General features: G+C 36.1%; 1 protein-coding gene across 2 annotated transcripts in view; it reads left to right on the top strand.

The window, feature by feature from the left end:
• Positions 1-26,011, top strand: part of CRPPA (CDP-L-ribitol pyrophosphorylase A) — a 305,420-nt gene that overhangs the window by 138,902 nt on the left and 140,507 nt on the right. For both annotated transcript variants that reach the window (XM_060156133.1, XM_060156132.1), the window contains 2 exons: positions 18,635-18,709; positions 19,169-19,261. In XM_060156133.1, coding sequence (XP_060012116.1) covers positions 18,635-18,709; positions 19,169-19,261 — 168 coding nt within the window. The remainder of the gene's footprint in view (positions 1-18,634; positions 18,710-19,168; positions 19,262-26,011) is intronic.

Here is a 26,011-nt window from a genome sequence, read left to right as displayed (position 1 = left end):
CACTAATTTTCTTATGCTATTTAAATTGAGATAAAGTTTTAAAACTTATTCACTGATGTCATTTCATTTTATTGATTTCTTTTTGGTTCTGAATAGAGGATATGTAATGTTTTTAAAATAATAATTTTATACTTATTAATGTTTCCCTAATAATTGAGTTTGGTGATACATTTCAACTATTTGCATGTGGTATGACTATAGTTAGTAACACCATAAAGTAGATTATTCTTTTGTTCTGGTGGCTTTAAGTAAATAATGGCTCCAAGGTTTTTGCTGTTTTAGGGAAACTAAACCAAATATACCCCTTTGAACTTGTGGTCAGAATAAATTATCCATGGTGTCTTGGTACCTGAGAACTTGTTTTCAAAGCTTTGTAGTACTTGTCTCCTTAGGTTAAATATCTCCTCTCTTTCTCCTCATATCTTCAATGACTGTTCGCTGCATGTGAGTCAGAGTCTATACATTTTGACCCATTATTTCAGACCTCTCACAGTCGATGCTGAACCTTTCACTCACAATGTCAGCTCTTTTGTGGCCCAGCGTATTGTCTTGCTCATGCTTTGAAATTTTCTAGTTTTCTCTCACTCTTTTTCACTCGGTGTTCTGCTTGATTGCATGCCATCCTTGTCAGTTCTGTTTAATACTTGATTTAATATTACTCTTTCCATGAAGTTGTTCCCATTTTTTCTGGTTCTTGGACTTTCTAAACTACTTACCAACAGAGGTGTCATTCTGAATATGCTACGTTTTATTGTTATTCTTTTGCCTATCGCTTTCACCATCTCTTTTATCGCTGATCTCTTGCACAGTGCTGTGTATATGGAGGAGCCAGATAAATAGCTGTGGTTAGTGGTGGTAGAATGATGAACAAGCAAGCTTCTGGAATACCCCTCCGCCTGGACATCAGCCAAATGTGTTTCTGGAGATAAAGAGGTAGCTGCTGGGTGTCCATCAATCATGTGAACAGTTGAGAAGAGTTTAGAACACAGAGTACACCCAAGAAGTTATAATTGATTTCCCAACCAGAAGAAGACTGTTTTTACGAATGGAGGGAAAAGAATAGCAAATAAAAGATGTTGATGAGATGAACTGGAGTTAGTTATGGTGATAAAGTTGGTGGCCAGAAGCCTTCTGACAGGAAAGGGGGAGGGAGAGAGAGAGAGTGATGGGGAACTGAGCTCTGCTGAGGGGGAATTGCAGTGGCGTGAAGAAACAGGTCCATAAGCAACATTTTAAGGTGTATTCTTTAGGATCTGTAATAAGATTCTATATCAGGATATGAATCTACCTTTCTGTATCACCTAGAAACATACTGCTTTAAAAATATCCTGAGGTAGATAATTGTTCACATACTTCTGAAATAAGTCACATGATCATGTTTTTGTTATTTTTGCTCAAAACGTAATTTATCCTTAATATTTAAAAAATGTTTTGGGCCTATGGGCTAAATGTATATTATGTAACTCATAATGGAAAGTTGTATGAGATGGAAATCTTATTTTATATATACAGTAATTATATTTTTTACTCGAGGAAAATACATTAATAAAAATCTCTTACTATGTAGGGTCTGAACAATTATATTGGCAGTATTTGGATTTTACAAGTGTTAGGGTGGTATTAAATATTCCTTAAAGTTGGGAATTCGCTGCAGTCACATGGTTAGGACTCTGAGCTCTCACTACTGAGGGCCCGGGTTTGATCCCTGGTCGGGGAACTAAAATCCCATAAGCCGCAGAGCATGGCCAAAAAGAGAAAAAAGAAAAAAAAGTTAAACAGTGCATTGTTTTTTTGTGGTTACATATGAAGGAACTCTTCACTAAGCTACTCATGCATGTTTCTAGCTGATTTTAGTTTTCTTCTTTTTTTATTTCCTATCTAATTTAAAATTAGAGACAGTGTTGAAAACTTGGTAGCAGAGAGAGTTCGAGCTGAGAATATATTTTGTCCTATTTGTTTTTAATTTTTATTGGAGTATAGTTGATTTACAATGTTGTGTTAGTTTCAGGTGTACAGCAAAGTGACGCAGTTACACATATACATATATCCACTCTTTTTTAGATTCTTTTCCCATATACATCATTACAGAGTGCTGAGTAGAGTTCCCTGGTCTATACAGTAGGTCCTTATTAGTTATCTATTTTATATATAGTTGTGTGTATATGTCAATCCCAATCTCCCAATTTATCCCTCTCCCCTCTTCCCCCCTGGTAACCATAAGTTTGTTTTCTATACCTGTAACTCTATTTCTGTTTTGTAAATAAGTTCATTTGTATTATTTTTTTAGATTCCACATATAAGCGATAGTATAGAGACCTCATCTAGCCATTTTGAACACACTTGTCATATTTATGGTATGTTATTTTAAAATTATATTAAAACACTTGTCTGATAAAATACAATTTTAGTATTTCCCTTGTTAAAAAATGACTCTACTAAAACCTTTAAGTTGTTAGAATATTACTGCTTTTGATGTCAGCTACTGATTTCTGAATAAATGCTGAAGGCCAGAAACCACAACTCTCCATTTAGCCCAGGATTTTGCAGTTGCTATGTTATTAACATTTTGGGACAGATAATTCTTTGTTCTGGAGGCTGGCCTGCATGTGCATTATAGAATATTTAATAGCATCCCTGTCCTCTACCAACTCGGCACTGGTCGTACTTCCCTCTCACACTTCTGACAACCAAAAATATCTCCTGATATGGCTGAATTTCCTCTTAGGACAAAGTTTCCCACAGTTAAGAACTGCTAATGTAAACTTTTGTTTCATGCACACTCAAATTTTACAATGGCTTGGGGATAAAGCTGTGTGTGTGTGTATATATACACACGTATATATACATATATATTTGTATATGTGTGTGTATATATAATTGTAATTTCTAATGAATGCATATCTAAATGAAATAGACTATTATCTTTAGACTATTTAAATCATTTATAACACTAATTGGAAACAGTATTTCGTGTGCATTCTAATTAGTGATTTCAAATTAATGACACTTTGAGTAGAACATAACTTGTACATACTTTATTAGTGCATATTTATATGGAAACTAGGCTCTCATGATACTTCCGTATATATCTGGCCAGTGTCTGTATTACTTAGAAAAGTTAAAATTTTGTAAATGTAAATTAGATTATGCTGTAAGTTTGGGAAGAATTTGAGGGAAAATACAGTTGAAGTAATAAATTCTTTAATTTTAGTCACTTAGCTTGCCATACTGATATATTTAATAAAAGATATAGGTAACTTATTTTAGATGATACAGAAAGGCAGTACCTTCAGTAGAATCAAGGTTAAAGTTACCTTCTGATTGTTAGTTGGAGGCACATTTCTTAGTAAATATATCTACTGAAAATGAGAGAGGACTTTTATGTTATCTAACTGCTTGCTGCTTCACAGTGTGATCCATGGACCAACTATAGCAACATTACCTGGTTGCTTGTTAGAAACGCAGATTCTACTTATTGTGGCTTTTTACACTACCACCAACAGAGTCAATTTCACACCCAAACAGAATTTATTGTTGTCAGTTTTATAATTTTAGCCATTTTTGTGGATGTATAATAGAACCATACTGTGTATTTGATTTGAAAAGATATCTGTGATGACTTTTTCATGTGTTTAATGATTAAGTATCTGTTCCATTTTTTAAATAAAATTTTAAAGTGGAAAAAAATGCAGATTCTTAGACCCCGCTCCACATCTAATGGAATCAAAATCTGTATTTTTAACGAGATTCCCAGAGATTCTTATGCATATTGAAATTGGAGAAACACAGGCCTTAACTTTATTTCATCTTGCCAGTATGATCTCCATGAGGACAGAAACTGCCTAGTCTATTGCTGTGGTCTCAATGTGCTATCTAGTGTCTGGCTCAGAGCCCTCAGTAGACAACTTATTGGTTGAATGAATGAAACTCTAACTTACGCTAATCCAGTGGATAGTAGGGTACCCTACCCTATGTGACTTTTTAAAAATTTTTAATTAAGACAGATAAGATTTGTTTACGTCAGCTTGCCAGTTCTCAGCTTGCAAATGTCTTATGCATTACTAAGAAACGTAAAGTGGTCATATTACCATGCATGCTTTTTAAACATATCATCCTTTATCATTTACAAAATGGATAATATTTACAAAATATGCCTGCCAAACACGATTTATGTGAGCTAATGCCAGTCACTTCTCATTTACTACAAAATCGCCCATTGGTTGTATATAGTATAACGTTCTATAGTAAACCTCAGTGGAAAGATAAGCTTGAGCAGATTTGGTAGCTTTGCCTTTTGCCTAAACACTTTCTAGGGGCTTCCCTGGTGGCGCAGTGGTTGAGAGTCCGCCTGCCGATGCAGGGGACGCGGGTTCGTGCCCCGGTCTGGGAAGATCCGACATGCCGCGGAGCGGCTGGGCCCGTGAGCCATGGCCGCTGAGCCTGCGCGTCCGGAGCCTGTGCTCCGCAAAGGGAGCAGCCGCAACAGTGAGAGGCCCGCGTACAACAAAAAAAACACACTTCCTAGCTTTGGATGTATAGTCTGTATGATAAAATGGGAGCCTAGAATTCTTTGTAATAGTGTTCTGGTTTGTTAAGATTAGGACTTGTATTTTCCATTCCACAATTCTTGTGGTTTTGCATCAGAAAAGTAACTGGCCTTCAAAGGGAATTTTAACAGTGAGACAGAGGGACATATAAAGGAGAACTTTCATTAAGGTTGTATTATCACAATAATTACTTCTGTAACCATCACCTGCTTGGCGTATATTGAATGCAGTGGTTCAGAAGCCCTTGGCTCTTCCAGGATCAAATCTGAGGACCTGAATTGGATGACCTACCTTAGATACTCTCTTCCCTGTCTAGGACCCAGAGAAATGATCTGAGTTAGGGGATTGTCTGTGGTGGCAATTAAGGTTTTTTTGTTTGTTTGTTTGTTTGTTTTTGCGGTAGGCGGGCCTCTCACTGTTGTGGCCTCTCCCGTTGCGGAGCCCAGGCTCCGGACGCGCAGGCTCAGCGGCCATGGCTCACGGGCCCAGCCGCTCCGCGGCATGTCGGATCTTCCCAGACCGGGGCACGAACCCGTGTCCCCTGCATCGGCAGGCGGACTCTCAACCACTGCGCCACCAGGGAAGCCCGCAATTAAGGTTTTTAGCACTCAGATGACTTCCTCCAGATGAGGTGTTTCTTCTGAGTTGACCTTGGGGCCTGTAGTGTCACTGCCCTCTGAGTAAAGTCTTGTGACTTCCATGATGTAGTACTAGGTACCTGGAGTAAACTGACACCCTGTGTACTTGAGAGGTTAACTGTTGAGAGTCCCACAGACCTTAGTCTGGGTATTACCGCTCACTGGCAGTACGGTCTCAGGTTCTTTAAACTTCTGTGCTTACCTTCCTTATCCGTAACATGAGGATAATGGTAATATATGCAGAGGTATGTTATGTGGTTTCAGTAAGATAATTGTTTAACGTATTTAGCACAGATTCTGACGAATAGTAAAACCTCAATAAATGTAAGATTTAAAATGTAAAGGGATAATGGAGATGTGGTGATGTGTGAAAGGGTCATTTAAAAGTGGAAGTTAAGTGAGAAGCGAGTGGAATAATAGCAAACATTTAAGGTACACTATATGGAAAGATGGTCATTAGTGTTTCACATAAATTCAAGAAAACAAAGATGAATGACATGACAGGACTCACACTAGAATAGGGACTTTCTAGAACAGTGTTTATTGGGGAAAGTCCAATCCATGGACTCAGGAACAGAGGCAGTGTTCACTGCATTATAAGACTCTAATCTTGGAGCAGTGTGGCTTTTAAGCTACATAATTAAGGGAGAACCAGCCCTTTCCCTGGTGTGATAAGGGCCCGTGATCTAACACTGCTGCAGCATGGCAGAACCTTGGTTCTCGTGCTGCTCTGCCTGCCTGAGAGGATTGAAACACTATCAAGACTTTGGTATGTCTGACAGGCTAGGATCTGAGTCTTGTGGTGGCAGCTTGGTAAGTAGAAGGCCACTGGTTTGATCCACCAGCTTAGTGTCCATGGTTGGAGGTCCATAGTTGATATAGCATGGCAGAATGGTAACCTGATTTACTTACCACCTCAGAACTCTACCGACATTCATTGTTTTAAAGCTGTAGCTTTTTTCTCTGAAGCTTTCCAGAAGACCAGCTGATAGGGAAGAAGTTTTGGAAAATTTAATCCTTAACTCTCACATATTAATTTAACTAATCTATCAATTCTGAGCCATGGCGCTTAAGTAATTTGCCCAAAGTTGTACAGCAAATTTGTTGCAGAGCTAGATTCAAACACCCAGGGATCTTGGCTCCAGGTGCCATGTTCTTAACTGCAAGAAAGAGCTTTAGAGCTGTCTAAAAAAAAATAGAGCAAATGTTCAATGCTAGATGGACAAAACCTCCACAGAAGTCTAAAAATAACCATGAAGTAAATGTTAATGGGCAACTCAGAATTTGGAAATAGTACTTCTTAAAGGAGTGTCTCAGGTAAAGACTGCTGAAAAGCAGGATGGAGAGGCTCTGGGCTGTTACCCTGTGACTGAAGGTCCAGACACAGCACCCACAGGCCAGAGGTGACTCCATTGATAAAGACAGTGACTGATGAATTGATGGCCCAGACTCAGCATTCTGTTGGCATCAGTCATAGCTACGTAAGGTTCTCAGGATTTGCAGTATAGAAGTACTTTCCGCCCCAGCTTTCTTAAGGTATAATTGACCAATAAAAGTTGCGTGTATTTAATGTATACAGTGTGATGTTTTGACATACACTTTGAAATGATCACCGTAATCAAGCTAATAGATCCATCACCTCACATAATTACCATTTTCTTTTTTGGGGGTGTGGGTGAGAACACTTAAGATATACCCTCTTAAGTTTATTTCAGTTATACAATATACTATTGTTAATTACAGCCACCATGCTACGCATTAAATCCCTAAAAACGTATTCATTTTGCATAACTGAAACTTTGCCCTTGGACCAGCATCTCCCCATTTCCCCTACCCTCTGGCAGCCACAAGACTTTTAACTGTTAACGTGTTGTCTACAGAGTGAAAAGTGTATCTCTCTCTGATTCCCTTGTATATACCCACATTAGTGCCCTTGTTTGAATGGGAGGGAGGTGGGAAATTGATGGATTCAGATTAAGAAATGATCCAGCCAACATGTTCTGTAAAAAGAGTGCTGGCTTTCAGCACTCATGGGAACCTCTGACTCATGGGACTGGAAACACGTTTTTGAACCTCTGACTCATGGGACTGGAAACCAATGCTTTTCAGCCTTAGTTAAGCCTTAACTCTTCTTGAAATGGAAAACAGTTTTTGGCAACGCAGCTTCCTTCCTAATATCCCTACTTTAAATAGTACTTAGAATATGCAGATGTTTGCATTTTGTTAGTAGTAAATATTTTGTAAATTCGTATTTTTTTATGATGTAAGGAAAGTATTTCATGGCGGGGGTTTTTCTTTTGGACATACTTTTTAAATTTTACTAAACACATTGGAAGGGTTGTTTTAAATTTTGTTTAAATGTTCTCCGAACCAGAATATTTGCAGAACAAGGAGTTCTAGCCAGCAGATTGTTCCATTTGTTGTGTTTGAGTGTGGAAACGTCAGGAATGATAGCTTAAGATGATGCCATAGAACTTTTTCATAAACAGCCTAATAGCATTGTCTAAGGTGGTCTTTGTTTATTAAAGGTGTCAAAGTCTCCTTTGCTATGTTTAGGTAGAATCTAAGTTTCTTTACTCAAGCATGGAAAATATTGTTTGTTTTCTGTTTGGGAGGAAAGCAGTATGACCAAATAAAAGGGTTTAATTTCACTGGAAACAATTATTAAAACAGTCTCAATTGCAAGATGGAAAAAAATGTAGTTTGGTTTTCATATTTTTTTCAAAGGGGGTAAAAAAATGAGGGTTGGGGAAAAGTCAGAAAATCCCTCAATTCTCAGTGGTATCTCAGCAGAGGCAGGGGAAACTATCAGTGCCTACCATTTTAAAACTCTTCATCTTGTAAAAATAATAATTAGTAAGCTCTACAGTTAATACTGAAAATCACAGAACACACAAATCTGATTTTAAAAATCTGGAGGGAACCTCAAGTCTCTCTCTGTCCCTCAAAATATTCTCACACCTTTTGGTTCTGTAGAATAACTCAGTAAAAATCAGAATTCAAGAAGGTTAAAAATTCAAAAGACAGCATTGCAAGAGATTAATAGAGCAACTGATAATTGTGGAAACAATTAGAGCCACACTGTTATAGAAATAATTAGTACATTAGACATAGAATATAGCAAAGGTCAGGTCAGGTTATTAACATAGACGGAAACTTGGGATAATCACAGTGCATTCCAAGTAAAAACTAAATGATCAATAAGAGAATAGGTGTGAATGATAATAAAGGCATCCAACATATGGATCATGTTTATATGTCAAGTAGACAAACCAAGATGTTATTCTGAAAGTTAGAAGAAAATTTCCTTGAAATGACTAACTAGTTCTGTAAGATGTAGAGGGCATATTTTCAAGAAGAATTGAGGAACAGCAACTGACAATGAAATATGGTCTGATTCTAATTAAGATTTTGAACCTCCTCATAAAGAATGCTTCAGGTAGGTACCTAGGAGCAAAAAACAAAAACAAAACTCATAGAAAGGAGGACACTCTGCCTGACCTCTTGTACCTCCACAGTACTTACTATCCAAATACATACAGTGAAGCGTTGTCTATAAACTTTGGAGGGAATCAAAGGGGAATCCAAGAATACTACCGCCAGCCAAATTGTCATTTAGTTAGAAAGACAACAGGAAAAATATTCGTATGTAACTTCTATGACTGCTTCCTGGTGGAACTACTTGATGTTGAAATCTACCCCCAAAAAATGGTGAATAGAGAGTGAGTAGATGACACATGGACTTTAAAAAGCATCTGGACAATGCTTTGAAACAGTGTTTGAAGACAGTGGTACAGAGACTGCAAATCTCTAAGGGAAAGTGTGAACTAAACTTTTATTCCCAGATAAGCTATTCTTCCAACTAATAGAATGAAGAACTCTAGGAATGTAAAAATGTTGAGGTTTTTATTAAAAAACAAACAAAACCTACTTGCAGCTGAAATTCATCAAATAAAGAAGTGAATTAAAATGAATTTATAAAAGGAGAGGTTTTTATTTAAAACAGTTGTCTTGAGCATAGATAAATTATGTCTAAATTGTGTGAATTTTGGCTATAGAATAGTCTATGAATCTAATAAACCTTGTCAGGGTAGAAAAGTACAAGTGACCAGAACAGTGGGTAGAAGAGTTACAAAGTGCTATTTCTTTCTCTCTCATAGTAGGAAATCAATTAGTACTGACTTACAAATGAAGTGCTTTGCCATTGAAAAGTCCAGTGTCTTAATCCTGTTCACGATATTTTACTTAACATTTAGGAAAAGCTCCCTGGAGGTGAAGAATAATCTGAAGTATAGCAGCACCTTCAGTTTTATTATATTTAACGGTTTTTTTTTTTGCTAACATTAAATAATTTTTAAATGGCATGCATATGATTCCATTTTCATAAAATGTGCTAATGCTTTTGTTCCTTCATCCTTTTGTCCTACCAGCTTACTGTATATATTATTAATAGAGGATTGTTGAAACGATACTTACCTGATGTTCAGGGTAATTATTTCTAGGTAGTGTTATTTTTGGATGAGTTTATTTTTTACCTTTTTACAAAACTTCTACATAGTTGATTTTAAGAACATACACTTTTCTTTTTCTTCTTGAAACAAGACTGTGCTAAGTTTTAAAAACCTATTTGCCAAGCATTTGCTACTGGGTAAAAACATGTTCCTGTCCTCAGAGACCCCATACCCTAAGAGTATGGGGTCCTCAAGAATTTTATCAGTTTTAATACTTGAAAAGCTAAATTGGAATATCCCTCATGTTCTCATCCTAGACCTTATTTGTGTACCTCCAAAAGAAAAATATTTAATTAATTAGTTTATTTATTTATTTATGGCTGCGTTGGGTCTTCGTTGCTGCATGGGGCTGTCTCTAGTTGTGGCAGCGGGGGCTGCTCTTCGTTGTGGTGCGCGGGCTTCTCATTGAGGTGGCTTCTCTTTGTTGTGGAGCACGGGCTCTAGGTGTGTGGGCTTCAATAGTTGTGGCCCGCGGGCTCAGTAGTTGTGGTTCATACGCTCTAGAGCACAGGCTCAGTAGTTGTGGTGCACGGGCTTAGTTGCTCCACAGCATGTGGGATCTTCCTGGACCAGGGCTTGAACCCGTGTCCCCTGCATTGGCAGGCGGATTCTTAACCACTGCCCAGGGAAGTCCCCAAAAAGAAAATTTTTAAAGTAAGTCATTTTCTTTTTTTTTTTCGAGTTCAGAATTCACTCACACTTGATAAAGTTGAGATACGTGGTTGCCTTATTTCATATCTGTCAAGTCAGAAACTAGGGAGGATTTGAGGATTATACCCAATTTTTATGCGAACACTCATGCCAGTATTGTAAATATTGGTAAAAGACATGAAACTCCAGGGTCAGAGGAAAGAATTTGTTACAGCAGTAGCAGTCAGGAGGATAGCAGTGCAGCCCTGATTTTTTGAATTGCGGTTCCCCCGGGGGAAATACAATTAGGGCTGGGTGTTGCTAGGCAGTGGAATGTATTAAAGAAGAATCTAGATATTGGGAAGCACTGCCCTTATACAGGGACTGCTGGCAAACTAGCCCATCCTCCTCTTACAAGAGAGACATTGTCTTTATTACTCTAGAATGCCAAGCAGATTGCTCTATGGAGAGAGATGTCTCTATCTTTACTTTCTACAACGTAAGCAAATTTGCTCCAAGAAGAGAGATGCCTATTTTTGCAAGTTTGCCTGCTATGTGAACATCCTTGAAGAGCCAATTTGGAGTATACTAGCTATTCGTGCCTTTTAAAATGTTTGGATACGTGAGAACCCCCTGAAAAATAATCTCCCTGTAATATCTAGAAGATGAGACTCCTTGAGCAAACTTACTGTTGCACAGCGGAAGCTGATTTCTTTATTTCACTATTGATACATGGCTGATGACTATGGAAGTTTTTTTTGTTTTTTTGGAATAATCTTCCCTCTGAAATTTGTACTCAAAAACTTTAAACCAAAGTAAAATTCTTGAAATTCATGAGCCAGGTGATTTCTATAGCATAGCTAAGATCTCAAAACCTTTACCTCTCTTTCTCAAATATTTTGTCAAAAGTAGGTAGAATTAAGCTGAATTCTTCTGAAGAGGCAGTGCTCTTAGAGATACAGAGTTTCACGTTTTACTATGGAACAAGCATTGTATTTTAGATACATAAGTAAAGCTTTCTAAATGTAATGCCAGTATTAACCACGAAAATGTGACTTCTTACAGAGTTATAGCAGAGATATCATTACAACAGAGCCCTTGTTTAGTAGTTTTTTGTTCATATTGCTATAATAGAAAAACTAGAGAATAATTAGAGCATTGAATTATATGGAAGAAAAATTTTATTAGGAAAGCTTTTATAGTGTATGTACTATTTTCTATCTAGTCTGGGACTACCTCTAGTAATAATCTTCTTCCCTTATTATTGTTGCCCTAGTTTAAGTCTTATTTCTCTATCATATATAATAATTTCTTTTTGTTTTTATTATTTTTTTTATTGAGGTATAGTTGACATATTACTTTTAGGTGTATGACATTGTGATTCAACATTTATATACCTTATGGATTGATCACCAAGATAAGTCTAGTAACCATCTGTCACCATACAAAATTACCGCAATATTATTGACTAGATTCCCTTTGTTGTACATTCCATTCATTGACTTACTTTGTAACTGCAAGTTTGTACTACTTTATGTTCTTCACCTGTTTTGCCCATACCCTTACCTCCCCCATCCCCACCCCTCTGGCAACCACCAGCTTGTTCTCCCTTATCTATGAGTTTCTTTATGTTTTATTTTGTTCGTTCATTTGTTTTGTTTTTTAGATTCCATGTATAAGTGTATTTCTCTCTCTGACTTATTTCATTTAGCATAATACCCTCTGGAATATCATGGATGTTCCATCCATGTTGTCGCAAATGACAAGATTTTATTCTTTTTTATGGCTGAGTATATTCCACTGTGTATGCATACATACATATGTGTGTGTGTGTATTTTATATGTATATATAAAATACACACACACACCTCCACATCTTCAAGCATTCATCTATCAACAGGCACTTCCATATCTTGGCTGCTACATTGAACACAGTGGTGCTTATATCTTTTTGATTAGTGTTTTCATTTTCTTTGGGTAAATACCCAAGAGTGGAATTGCTGGTTAGTATAGTAGTTATAGTTTTAATTTTTGGGGGAACCTCGATACCGTTTTCCATAGTGGCTGCACCAGTTTACATTCTCACCAACAGTGCACTAGGGTTCCTTTTTTTCCCACACCTTCTCCAACATTTGCTATTTGTGGTCTTTTTGATGATAGCCATTCTGGCAAGTATGAGGTGATCTCTCATGGTGATTTTGATTTGCATTTCTCTGATGATTAGTGATGTTGGGCATCTTTCCGTGTGCCTGCTGGCCTTCTATATGTCTTCTTTGGAGAAATGTCTGTTCAGGACTTCTGTCCATTTTTTGATATGGTTGTGTGTTTGTTTTGATATTCAGTTGTATGAGCTGTTTATGTATTTTGCATATTAACCCTTTTTGGGTCATATCATTTGCAAATACTCCCATTCAGTAGGTTGTATCTTTGTTTTATCAATGATTTCCTTTGCTATTCAAAATCTTGTAAGTTTAATTAGGTCTCATTTGTTTATTTTTGCTTTTGTTTCTTTTGCCTTAGGGGACAGATCCAAAAAAATTTGCTATGATTTATGTCAAAGAGTGTTCTGCCTATGTTTTCTTCTAGGAGTTTTATGGTTTCCGGTCTTTCATTTAAGTCTTTAATCTATCTTGAGTATATTTTTGTATGTGGTATAAGAAAGTGGTCCAGTTTTATTCTTTTGAATGTAACTGTCCAGTTTTTTCAAAACTATTTGTTGAGGAGACTTTCTTTCCACACTATGTATTATTGGCTTCTTTGTCATAAATTAACTAGATACGGGTGGGTTTATTTCTGGGCCCTCTCCTCTGTTCCATTGATCTATATGTCTGCTTTTGTGCCAGTACCATACAGTTTTGATTACTATAGCTTTGTAGTATAGTTTGAAATCAGGGAGCATGATACCTCCAGGTTTGTTGTTCTTTCTCAAGATTGCTTTGGCTATTTGGGGTCCTTTGTTATTCCGTAGGTACTTTAGAATTATTTGTATTAGTTCTACGATAAATGCTATTGGTATTTTGATAGGGACTGTACTGAATCTGTAGATTGCTTTGGGTAGTATCATCATTTTAACAAAATTTTTTTTCCAGTCCATGAACACAGTATGTCTTTCCACTTAATCGTGTCATCTTTAATTTCTTTCATCAATGTTTTATAGTTTTCAGAGTATAGGTCTTTAACCTCTTTGGTTAAATTTATTCCTAGGTATTTTATTCTTTTTGATAAAATTATAAATAGAATTGCCTTCTTAATTTCACTTTCTGATAGTTTATTATTAGTGTACAGAACTGCAACAGATTTATACATATTTTGTATTCTACAATTTTACTGAATTCATTTATTCTAATAGGTTTTTAGTGGAGTCTAGGGTTTTCTATACATAGTGTCATATCATCTGCAAATAGTGACAGTTTTATTTTTTCTCTTCCAGTTTGTATTGTTTTTGTGTCTTATTCTGGTGTGATTGCTGTGGCTGGGACTTCCCATACTATGTTGAATAGAAGTGGTGATGGTGGGCATCCTTGTCTTTTGCCTGATCTGAAAGGAAAATCTTTCAGCTCTTCACCATTGAGTATGATGTTAGCTGTGGGTTTGTCATATATGACCTTTTTTATGTTAAAGTATGTTCCCTCTATACGTGCCTTATTAAGAGTTTCCATCATAACTGGATGTTGAATTTTGTCAAAAGTTTCTTCTAGATCTATTGGGGTGATCATATGATTTTTATTCTTCATTTTGTGAATGTGCTGTATCATGTTCATTGATGTGTGAATATTGAATCAAACTTGTGTCCCTGGAATTAATCTCACTTGATTATGGTATATGATCCTTTTAATGTATTGTTGAATTCAGTTTGCTAATATTTTGTTGAGGATTTTTGCATCTATGTTCATCATTGATATTGGCCTGATGAATATTAATTTTCTTTTTTTGTAGTGTTGTTATATGGTTTTGGTATCACAGTGATGCTGGCCTCCTAAAATGAGTTGGAAGGCATTTCTTCCTTTTCAATTCTTTGGAATAGTTAGAGAAGGGTAGGTATTAAGTCTTATTTAAATGTTTGATAGAATTCACATGTGAAGCCCTCACATCCTAGACTTTTGTTTGTTGGGAGTTTTTTCATTACTGATTTAATTTCATTACCAGTCATCAGTCTGTTCAGATTTTCTATTCTTTCCTGATTCAGTCTTAGAAGATTTTATGTTTCTAGGAATTTATCTGTTTCTTTTAGGTTGTCCAATTTGTTGGTGTATAATTATTCACAGTAATCTCTTGTCCATTGTATTTCTGTGGTATTAGTTGTAATTTCTTCTCTTTCTTTTTATTTATTTGGGCTCTCTTTCTTTTTTTCACGATGTGTCTCTCTAAAGGTTTGTGAATTTTTAAAATCTTTTTAAAATCCCAGCTCTTAGTTTCATTGATTTAAAAAGATTTTTTTTAAGTCTCTATTAATTTACTTTTGCTCTGATTTTCATCATTTCCTTCCTTCAACTAACTGTGTTTCTTTTATTCATCTTTTCCTGGTTCCTTTAGGTGTAAAGTTATATTGTTTATTTGAGATTGTTCTTATTTCTTGAGGTAGGCCTGCATTACTATAAGCATCCCTTCTAAAACTGCTTTCACTGCATCCCATAGATTTTGGAACAATTGTCTTTCCATTTTCATTTGTTTCAGAGTATTTTTTTGATTTCTTCATTGACCCATTGATTGATTAGTAGCTTTTGGTTTAGGCTCCAAAGTGTTTGTGTTTTTTTTTTCCAGTTTTCTTCTTGTAATTGATTTATAGTTTTATACTGTTTGGGTCAGAAAAGATGCTTGGTGTGATTTCAGTCTTCTTAAATTTATTGAGACTTGTTTTGTGGCCTAACATGAGATCTATCCTGGAGAACGTTCATGTGTATTTTTAAAGAATGTGTATTCTGCTGTTTTGGGGGTGAAAGGTCTATATATATCTATTTTTAGTGGTCTAGTGTGTCTTTAAGGCCAGTGTTCCCGTATTGTTATTATGTCTGATATGTCTATTGTTGTAAGTGGAGTGTTAAAGTCTACTATTATCATATTATTGTCAATACCTTCCTGTATGTGTGTTAATATTTGCTTTATATTTGCTCCTTTTTTGGGTGCATAGATATTTATAAGTGTTATAGTCTCTTGTTGGATTGATCCCTTTATCTTTATATAATGACATTCTTTGTCTCTTGTTACATTTTTTGTTTTAAAGTCTATTTTGTCTGATATGCATATTGCTACCCTAGCTTGTATGGAAAATCTTTTCTTTCACTTTTAGTCTGTGTGTGTCTTTAGATATGAAGTGAGTTGCTTGAAGGTGACCTATGGATGGGTCTTATTTTTTTTATCCTTTCAGCCACCTGTGTCTTTTGATTATAGCATTTAGTTCATTTTGATTGAAGTGACTGTTGATTAGGTATGTACTTACTGTCATTTTGTTAGTTGTTTTCTGATTGGTTTTGTAGTTCTTTATCGCTTTCTTCTTCTCTGGTTCTTTTCCCTTCTCATTTGATGACTTTCTTTAGTGTTATGTTTGATTCCTTTCTCTATTTTTTGTGTATCTGTTAGAGGTTTTTGACTTGTGGTTACCATAAGGTTTATATATAACAAACTATGTATATAGTAGCCTATTTTAAGTTGATGGCGTCTTGAGTTCAAACGCGTTCTAAAAGCACAACATTTTATTCTTACCCATGCTTTATATTTTTGATGTCATATTTTATATCTTTTTACTTTGGGTATCATTTAAATAAATATTTTAGATACAGACGATTTGACTACTTTTGTCTTTTAATCTTCATACTAGCTATATAGGTGGTTGATCTACTACTACCTTTACTATATGTTTGCCTTTACCAGTGAGTTTTTCCTTCATAAATTTCTGGTTTCTAGCTATGGCCTTTTCCATTTAAAGAATTCCCTTTAACATTTCTTATAAGGCCAGTTTTGTGGTGATGAACTACTTTATCTTTTGCTTCTGGGAAACTCTGTATCTTGCCAGGTAGAGTATTCTTGGTTGTAAGTTTTCTCCTTTCTGTACTTTGAATATATCATGCTAGTCTCTTCTGGGGCCTGTAAAGTTTCTGCCGAAAAGTAGCTGATAGTCTTATGGGGGTGTTCCCTTGTATGTAACTAGTTGCTTTTCTCTTGCTGATTTTAAAATTCCCTCTTTATATTTAAATGTTGACATTTTAATTATAATGTGTCTTGGTGTGGGTCTCTTTGGGTTCATCTTGTTTGGTACTGTCTGTGCTTCCTGGACATGGATGTCTGTTTCCTTCCCCAGATTTGGGAAGTTTTTAGCCATTGTTTTTTCAAATAGGTTTTGTGTCCTTGTCTCTCTTTGCCTTCTGGGGCCCCTGTGCTTCAAATGTTAGTATACTTGATGTTGTATCAGAGGTCCCTTTTTCTTTTATTCTCATTTTTTAAAATTCTTTTTTTATTTTTGTTGTTTTGATTGGGTGATTACAAGTACCCTATCATGCAGATTGATGATTCATTCTTCTGCATCTTCTGATCTCTTGTTGATTCCCTCTAGTGTATTTTTCATTATAGTTATTATATTCTTCAGCTCTGATTGGCTCATTTTTATATTTTCTTTTTAAGTTCTCACTGAGTTCACATACTTCTCTCCATTCAGTGAGTTTATTTATTACTGTTAATTTGAACTCTTTATCTGATAGAACTGTTCATTTTCATTTTGTTGAGTTCTTTTTTTGAAGTTTTGCCAACTTTCATTTGGAAGATAGTCTTTTGTTTCCTCATTTTACCTAACTCTGTTTCTGTGTATTAGGTATATCAGCTACATCTCCTGGTTTTGAAAGAGTGACCTTATATAAATGGTGTCCTGTGGGGCCTGATGGTGCAGTCTCCCCTGGTCATTGTGCCCTCCTCTTGTGGTTGGGCCACAGTTGTGGCAGGCATGCTGAAACGGTGTGCTGGTTCTTGGCCTGGCTGGCTGAGAGGTCTGGCCACAACTGCTCCTGGCCTGCTGATGTGTGGGGCTGGCTTCTGAGGGCAGGAGCCACTTTGGAGGGGTGCTGGTGCTGACTGAGGCCAGCCACTGGGTGGGGTGGGGCAGCAGGTACTTTGGAGAAGCTAGCCGGGTTGGGTGGGTTGAGGAGGGCTGCTCCTCAGGGGAATACTGGGGTGGGGCACATGGGTTAACTAGGTTGATGAACAGTGGCAGAAATGGCAACGGCCTGGTAGGTAGAAGAGTTTGAAAAAAAAAAATGTTGCCTGCCACTGCTTCTGTCCCTGGAGAGAGCTCTACCAGATTTCTGCCCCTCCAGCACAAGCCCTGAAATTAGTCAGTAAATTTCCTTTGATAATACCTAGGCTCTTTTCAGGGCTCTGCCTCTGTGCTGGGACTCTGAGTGAGTTTGTGTGTGAGCCTTTCACGAGCAGTATCTTGATTTCTCACAGACCTCTACCTCTCCCGGATGTGCGCCCCACTGGTTTTCAAAGGCAGATGTTATGGGGGCTCATCTTCCTGGTGCAGGCCCCTCGGGATGGGGAGTCCAATGTGGGGCTCCTAGCTCCTAGCTCCTCAGAGGGAACCTTCATGGTTGCGATATCCCTCCTGCTTATGGACAGCTGCACTGGGGGTGGGGGTTCTGATTAGACTGCATGTCTGCCCCTCTGCCCGTCCTTCCTGTCTTGATGTGGCCTTTTCTTTATAGCATTGGTTGTAGAAAGTCTGTTCTGCTAATCTTCAAGTCATTCTCAGAGATAGTCATTCTATATGTAGTTGTAGTTTTGGTGTTTCATGGGAGGGGTGAGCTCAGGATCTTCCTACTCTGCTATCTTGATCTGGACCCTCAGAAGGCGGCCTATGATGGTAATCTCTTGTTGCTTTCCCTGTTTCTAGTCATTCCATATTTAGTTAAATGTATTCTTTGTAACTGTAGTATTTAACATGCTTCCAGAATTCTCTAAAAATTCTTGTCTAACCAATTTTTAAATTTTATTCAAATATTTTCTACTGTATATTTTTTGTATAAGAAAAACCAGACTATTTGCCTATTCCTGAATATATCTTGAGCCTTTTCAACATTTTTTTATCTAAAACAATTTCCTATATCCTTATTTGCTACAATAATGTTAATTATTTTGGGACTACTTCAAGTGGGTTTTTTTTGGTAGCCTCATAAACTTCAGTCTGAATTATTTTGCTCTTATGCATGGTCCTTGGCGTTATGTGCCTATAGAAATTTTGTGCTCATAAAGTTGTTTATGCTCATGTTTGGTGTTTCTATCTAGTTTGTAAACTCTTTTTTCCTCTAATTTTTTCTCCTAGCATGTAAAAGTCACATCTGGCAGAGATCTTCAGCAAATCATCTTACAGCAATGCTACAATTTTGTTTGTGTGAATGTAAGTAGTTAATACAAATGATTGAAAGCACTTGAGGATTTGTATAAATGTAATGTTTGACAAGTAGTTAGTTTTCTTGTTTCTTAAGTATTTAAGAGTTTAAGATTTTGATAGGTGAGTTGTGTTATTCAATATGTATTTAGAAATGTTATTTTTGTCTTTTGAAATAGGGAAATAACATTTTCTAACAACCTAGTTCACGTAATGAGAAGAGGGTGATATTTCTTTAAACGGTATTTTCAAATTTCTGGTAAAAAGTAGATAAGAAGATAGGTTTGAATTAATGAATTAAAAAAATTTTAATAGCTATAATCTTATGGGTATCCTTTAACATTGTTTGAAAATTTAAAATTAAGCTTGATAGATATTTTGAATGTTTAAATGTTTAAAAGCTCTCCATTTTTCTACTTGAATGAACTAAGTCACTTAAGAACTTCTTTTATTTTTCTGGTCTTTCAGGTTATGACCTCTGATTTTGAAGAAACCCAGAAATTACTGAATATGCTTGAAGAGAGTAATCTTTCCATTTTATATCCTGTTGTTGTTATTTCAGTAAGTGAATTAATGCAGATTTTTCAAACTTAGGCTTTGTTCCTTGAAATTCAACTTTTCTTTTTAACAAAATTTCATCCAACTGAAGAAATCCATCTAAACCCAAACGAAAAAACTCTTCTCGGTGGGTTCTTGAACGCACTTTCTTGCTTTGAGTAATCTGATTGCAGGTCCTTATTATTTCAATTATTTGGTTGAACTGATAGGTTTTCACCCTAGTAAAAATTGCATGTCTTTTCCTTCATTAGAATTTCAGAGGTTATTGCTGAGTTGACTTGTTGTTTGGATAATGTGAAAGAGCTTTATTTTAGTGTACTACCAGAATGCCATTAGAGAAGAAATCCCAAAGTTAAAAAACTGAGGGGCACAAATCAGATGGAAGAAAATACTCTTAGGTTGTTTCATCTTCTCTGTTCCATGGACAGCAAAAGTAGAATGAGTGGACTTCCCTGGTGGCGCAGTGGTTGAGAGTCCGCCTGCTGATGCAGGGGACACAGGTTCGTGCCCCGGTCTGGGAGGATCCCCCATGCCGCGGAGTGGCTGGGCCCGTGAGCCATGGCTGCTGAGCCTGCGCGTCCGGAGCCTGTGCTCCGCAACGGGAGAGACCACAGCAGTGAGAGGCTCGCGCACCGCAAAAAAAAAAAAAAAAAAAAAAAAGTAGAATGAGCAACAGATAAAAGAGAAGTCCTAGAAAAATGGCCCATGAAAGTTTGGGAGAGATCTTTTCTGTGAAAGCCTAAAAATGTATGTTTAGTACAGAATTCACTTGATTGGCCTTTTTAACTGTGCAGCAGATGGGTATTTCAGAGGGCAAGACCAGGAAGTAACAAAACCAGAGCCCAGGACTGACAAACTAGCTGAGAAGAATCTGTTGTCAGCAGCATTTTGCTGTGGGAAGGCGTTCCAAACATGAAATTTTCAAAACAATTGCTTAGCAATTGTTGAATTCATAAAGCTCAGGCCTGTGCCATAGTGTGGGAATTAAATTCTTGTTAGGTGAGATTGTTAATACAGAATAAAGAAAATTTGCACTAAAAATAAGTAGCTCTAGACTGAGCCATGCAAGTAGAAACAGATTAGCAATTGGGGGAAGTTTGATGATTTCACCTGCCTATTGTATTTGATTTTATGCCCTAGAGATGAGTTCCATGAGTGCTGCTGGTCATGGAAACCCAGATTCCTCATGTGAATGATTTTAACAGAAATATAGATGTTTTCATTGATATTTTTAGGAACAGCATGAAATGTTCCGAATGCTGAAGGGCTCTAAGTCTTCATAGGTTGGAGATAAATTCAGAGTTCTGTTTGGCTCCCTATTCATCGCTCCACATTAACTTTCTTAGAAATCTCATTCACACCATGTCCCCAGATATTCTTCTGAAGAGGCAGAAGAGTGCTGTAAAGAGAGCAAAGGCTTTGAATTCAGAATACCTTGCTTCCTTGGTCAAGTTACTTAACTTTTCTGAGGCTTGCTTTCCTCCTTTTAGAAATGAGGCTAGTAGCCCTACTTCTTAAATCACTGTCAGGATTAAAATGATTGAATGTAAAATGTAGTTGATATTATAGTGATGGGCCCTTGGCAGCCGTGCAATGTTAGTTTCATTTAATAGTCTAGCTCCTGCTCTTTCCAATTTGGATGAGATGAACCAAAGCTCACTGATGCTGCTCTAATCTGATTCCTGAGCTTCAGTCCTACATTGTTCAGCATTTTATCAGGTACTTCCATTTGAGTACTTGACTATCTTCTCACACCTAGCATGTCAGATCTCTCCCAGAAGCACATTCCCCATCAGTTGACTTCTCTTAGTGGCAGTATAGTTGTGGCAGGCATGCAGGTGGGAATCTGTGTCATCAATGAATTTTCCTTCTACCCCTTTCCTCTGCTTCTCTTCACCAAATACATACACACACACAGCATTTTTAAACTGTTAGTTCTTGTAGTTTATTGTTACTATTGTATCTCAAGTTCAGTCCTTTGCATTGCTTCCATAAATATTTGCATTTAGTTTTCTCTTGACTCCTGTAGAGTTCCATTTCACATATCCTAGTAAATGCCAGATTTTCATTCTTTTTTTGGCTACCTAGTGTTCTGTATTAAACTAAGGGAAAAGATGGACAATCCTCTAGTTAGGAAGGAAGTGTCTACGAGAACTAGTTTTAGAATAGTATTATTATAAGTCAGTATACGCTAAGTCAATATGCTATAAAAACTGTAAAATGTTCACTTTAAACTGGAGAGTTGTCACTCTATAGTTAATACTTGTCTACCTGTTATTTTCCCATTACATAGGTAGAATCAGTGTGGTGATTATTAGGGTTATTATTAAACTTAATAGGAAAATGTCTCTAGAACATATCTGGAATCTGTATCCTTGGGGTGGAACAAATCACTGGAAAGGTAAAGAATACTGCCTTGTTGGATTGAGAGTCAAGTAAATTGTCTCTGGATTTTTTAATTGTCCTGTAAATGATTGTGTAAAGCCTTCATCTTTCTTTTCCTTCTGATGCTACTTTACCCCCAAATTGCCAAAAGGCCATTTCAGTTTCCCTGTGACTTAAAATTTGGCAGAATCATTCAAATATTCCCCAAATAAATAGTTGTGTGGAAAATATAGTGTAGAATAAAAGACTTAAAGTTGAGTCTAGATATCTGGGGACACAATTTTTACATTAGTTAAGTGGGAACAATGCATACACATATAGTGTGTGGATATGAAAGTATGAATACATATGCAGACATATATACATATATATGTAATTGAAAAGATAGTATGTGAATCAGATAGCTCTGAGGCTGTGGTGTGTTTACTTTGCTTCTCTCTGAATTACTTCTCTAGAAGATTAAGCCAAGACAAAAAGGACCCTACCGTGGGGGATTTTTTTTTTTTTTTTTTAAATAAGCCTTTTTAAAGCACTTTTAAATTCTGAGAAGAGTCTGTTCATTTGCTTCCCTCAACAGGTAGATTTTATTCATCAGAAAATAAATCCAGAGTGACATCCGAGTCATAGGAAAGTATCTCCATTTTTATTTGGGGATTATGTGATTCAATAGTTATTGAACGCATGTATTGTAAATGTTCACAGGCCTATTTTTTCTTGGCTGATGTGTAGTACAGTGGTCCTTTTTCCTATGCCATGGTTTATCAACTTTGATTTCCAGTCCATCTGAAGAGAGGAAGGCTTGGTAGGAATCAGTCAGATGAAAAGGAAAATTGTGGTTGAGTAGGTGTTTGTGAGGGTTTTTTCAACTCAGGGTATTTAGTTAAGGCCCTCATTTGCAGTGTCATCATGTTCTACTGTACAAGGACAAATATTCAGAAGAAATGGGACTGAAAGTCAGTTTAGCTGGGGCGTTTGTTTGACGAAAACATTAGATCATGTTCTCAGTGCTAAAAAATTAATGTCAGGACTACAGTATTGATGAAGCCCACATATCTCTTCTATTATATTCTTATGTAGATACAGAAAAATATTTTGGAATACCCTGGTTAGCTGTCATTCAGTAGTCATTCAGAAGGTACGTGTGACTTTCAAGTTCATTCTGGAGTGTTTACACCTTGGAGGGAGCTAACTACTAAAGGAATGGGCGGTTAATGGTGCTGGGTTCTAGGTATTTAGGATACTTAGGTTTTAGTTCGGGTTCTGTAGGATTCTTGGTTGTTCAAAGATCAGAGATCAACTTCTCCCTGGATTTTATGAAAGCAAAATGGGTTAGGAGATACTTAATGCAGGAGGTTTTTGTTATCTGAGATAAACTGGCATAGGTAGAGGCTACTGCTTTAAGATCCATGTAGAGAAAGGAACAAAATTTTAGCATGAGAAGTAGGACAAATAATTGGGATTTTATTTTAGAAGAACTAAGATATTTATTAAAATAATTTTATCTTCTATTTTTAAAATTTAGGTTATGTTTGCAAAAATAAACTTTTTTGAATGATCTTGTAGACATTTATATGATAGTATGTTGTGACATGCTTCATTTCAACTGGTCATTTTTGCGAAAATATTTTTGGTTATTTTTAGTTTTGTAAGAAATATTCTTTATTACTATGTTCAAAATACCTTTTTGGACTATCTATTTGGTCATCATTCTTATATTCTTTTTATGTATTTTAAGTAGTCTCATTTTGCCTGCTTCTTAATTCTTGATGATGTTGAATATGATTTAAGGAATTTATCAATGTTAATTTGATCAACTTAAAAAATCTTCTGTTTTGGTAGGTATAACTTAATTGTAGTTATAATGAGTTATCAGAACTTTCCAAATTTCTGTAGTCAGCTGGAGACTGACGGATGATAAAATAGGTGCTAGCATTAAAGTGAGGAGTTAGTTGGGTGGGGTCACTGTTTAAGTACTGTGTTTCTCAGTGCATCTGTGTGGCTTAGGATGACGTTTGCTATTGTATGCAATCTTTCAACTGTGAGCCTTTGGGAACACATATTTGGATAGCAATCACACCTTGTACTAGACTAGTCTCTACTTGAAAGAAAAAAAAAGCCTTTTTAAAACTAGAAACTGGTTGGCATGAAGGAATTTTAAAAATTTAGATCACTTTCTGTGTTTTTTTAACAAGAAAAACCTTATAAACATTAAAGGCCAATGCTTTCTTTCGTAAAGTTGTATAAGAATTATGTTTAAGAATCCTTTTCAGATGTGATTTTTGATGCTGTTTAGTCTATCACATAAGTTATCAAGGAGCCAAGTTTTTATCCCGAGTTGACTGAAGTTTTTGTTAGCCTGTCGTTCTTGTGGTTACCAGGGGGTGTATAGTACTGCTAGCACCTTTTCCAGATTGCAGCAAGAGGGTCATCTGAAAGCTCTTTTGGAATCATCTGATACAATAACTATCAACATGGGACATGTTCAGTTTTCTGTTTTCTACTATTTTCTATTATTTGTTTTTTTCACTACTTAAGTAATGATAAACAAATATTTTTGTTCACTACTTAAGTAATGATAAACAAATATTTAGAAAAGACAATATTTGAGATCTATTAGAATAGTAAAAGGTAAATTCATAAAGTTTCTGATATAAAAATCACTCCAAAAAAACCCCATAGGCTTCTATTTAAATTGTACAAGACACAAAAGTGTTAAGACTCTGAATCGTAGGTTGTCTTTGCTTAGAAATTAATGATCAGAGAATTGTTTTTTCCCTGGTAATGGAGGAGATTTTCAGAAGACAAAGCTAAGTGTAGCTGTTTTCCATCCAAGATTATCTAAAATCAAATGTAAAACTGTCAAAAAATACTTTCCAGGTCCAGAAAATAAAATAGAGATTCTACTTTTTTTGGATCTGGCAAGATTTCCACAAAATATTCTTTAGTACTACTATCAGATGAGATAATGGACAGTATATTCTTACTTACTCAGTGAGCATAGCTGATTCATATAATAGGCACCAAAAGTTTAAGTTTTAAAAGCAGAGAGAAGTTGACCACAAATTTAAGTGGAAGTTAAAAACTGAGAAATGAAGCAGATTCTTTAATTTTACTTGATAAAATAGTTTATCACTTTCCACAGCAAAATAATTTTACAGCAATTATCTGGATAATTATCCAAGAGCTCTAATTTCCCCTGACAATGTAGACAGTAATTTTATTGGTGCTTTAGGAGAGATAGGAATCTTTTCATGAATTTACTTAAGCAAAAAACAGAAATTCCCATATGGAATTTTAATGCTTTGAAAAACATAAATAAACCTTCAAAAGTGCCTAATTTAGTTCTAGTTACAGGAAAGTAGTTTATTGACATAATAGATCAGAATACATGATCTTTAAAATACTTCAAAATGTTTAATATTTGAACATGTCAGCAAATAAAAAAAATGGAAAACCACCATCAATTGACACTTGATACATTCACATCTGGGGAAACTGTCACAGAGATGTAAATTGTTTCCAGAAGGTTCCACACTCACCAGTGGCAGAGCCAGGAACAGAATCAATCCAATGTGCAGTTTATCATATACACTTGTTACTCTAATGCTCTCATGAATGTGTTAAATAATAAGATGGAAAGAGATTAAAAATACACATATACATATATATGTGTGTTTAAAATTTCTTCCTAATAAAGAACAAATGACAATTGGAAAAACACACTGATTCCTTCTTTTAAGTGCTAATGGTTTCTTTCTTTAGCTTCACAGGGTACTGAGCCTTTATTGAACTTAAGTTATAAAAATCTGTGGTCCTGTTAAATTTCTTAACAGAACCCAGCATGTGTATTTTTCCCTTTAACTTCTTGTTCTATACATTTCATTCTGTTAACCTTATTACTACTGGACTAAGAAAGTGTGTTTTTAAGGCAAAATTTCTTATAAGACCAAAAAAGAGAGCGCTTCCTATCATAATTCTTACTGCTTCCATATTGGGTTTACTCTTTATGGGGCACAGTTTACCTTAGAACAATATTGGTTTGAACTGCGCAGGTCCACTTATAGGCAGATTTTTTTTAGTAGTAAATACTATAGTACTATAGGATCCTAGTTGGTTGAATCCAGAGATGCTGAGGAACTGTGGGATGGAGGAGGAATCATGTATTCGGAGGGCTGACCGTAAGTTATGCGTGGATTTTCAGCTGTGCAAAGGGTTGGTGCCCCTAACCCCCCATATTGTTCAAGGGTCAACTATGAATGTTTCAGGTCCTAGTTTATTTACATTTATTTTTGAATGGATATTGTGTGTGTGTGTGTGTGTGTGTGTGTGTGTGTGTGTGTGTGTGTATATGTATGTGTATGTGAGTGT

This window comes from Lagenorhynchus albirostris, chromosome 8 (genome assembly GCF_949774975.1).
Source record: "Lagenorhynchus albirostris chromosome 8, mLagAlb1.1, whole genome shotgun sequence".
In the NCBI taxonomy this organism is placed as follows: domain Eukaryota; kingdom Metazoa; phylum Chordata; class Mammalia; order Artiodactyla; family Delphinidae; genus Lagenorhynchus; species Lagenorhynchus albirostris.
This window is presented reverse-complemented; position numbering and strand designations above follow the sequence as displayed.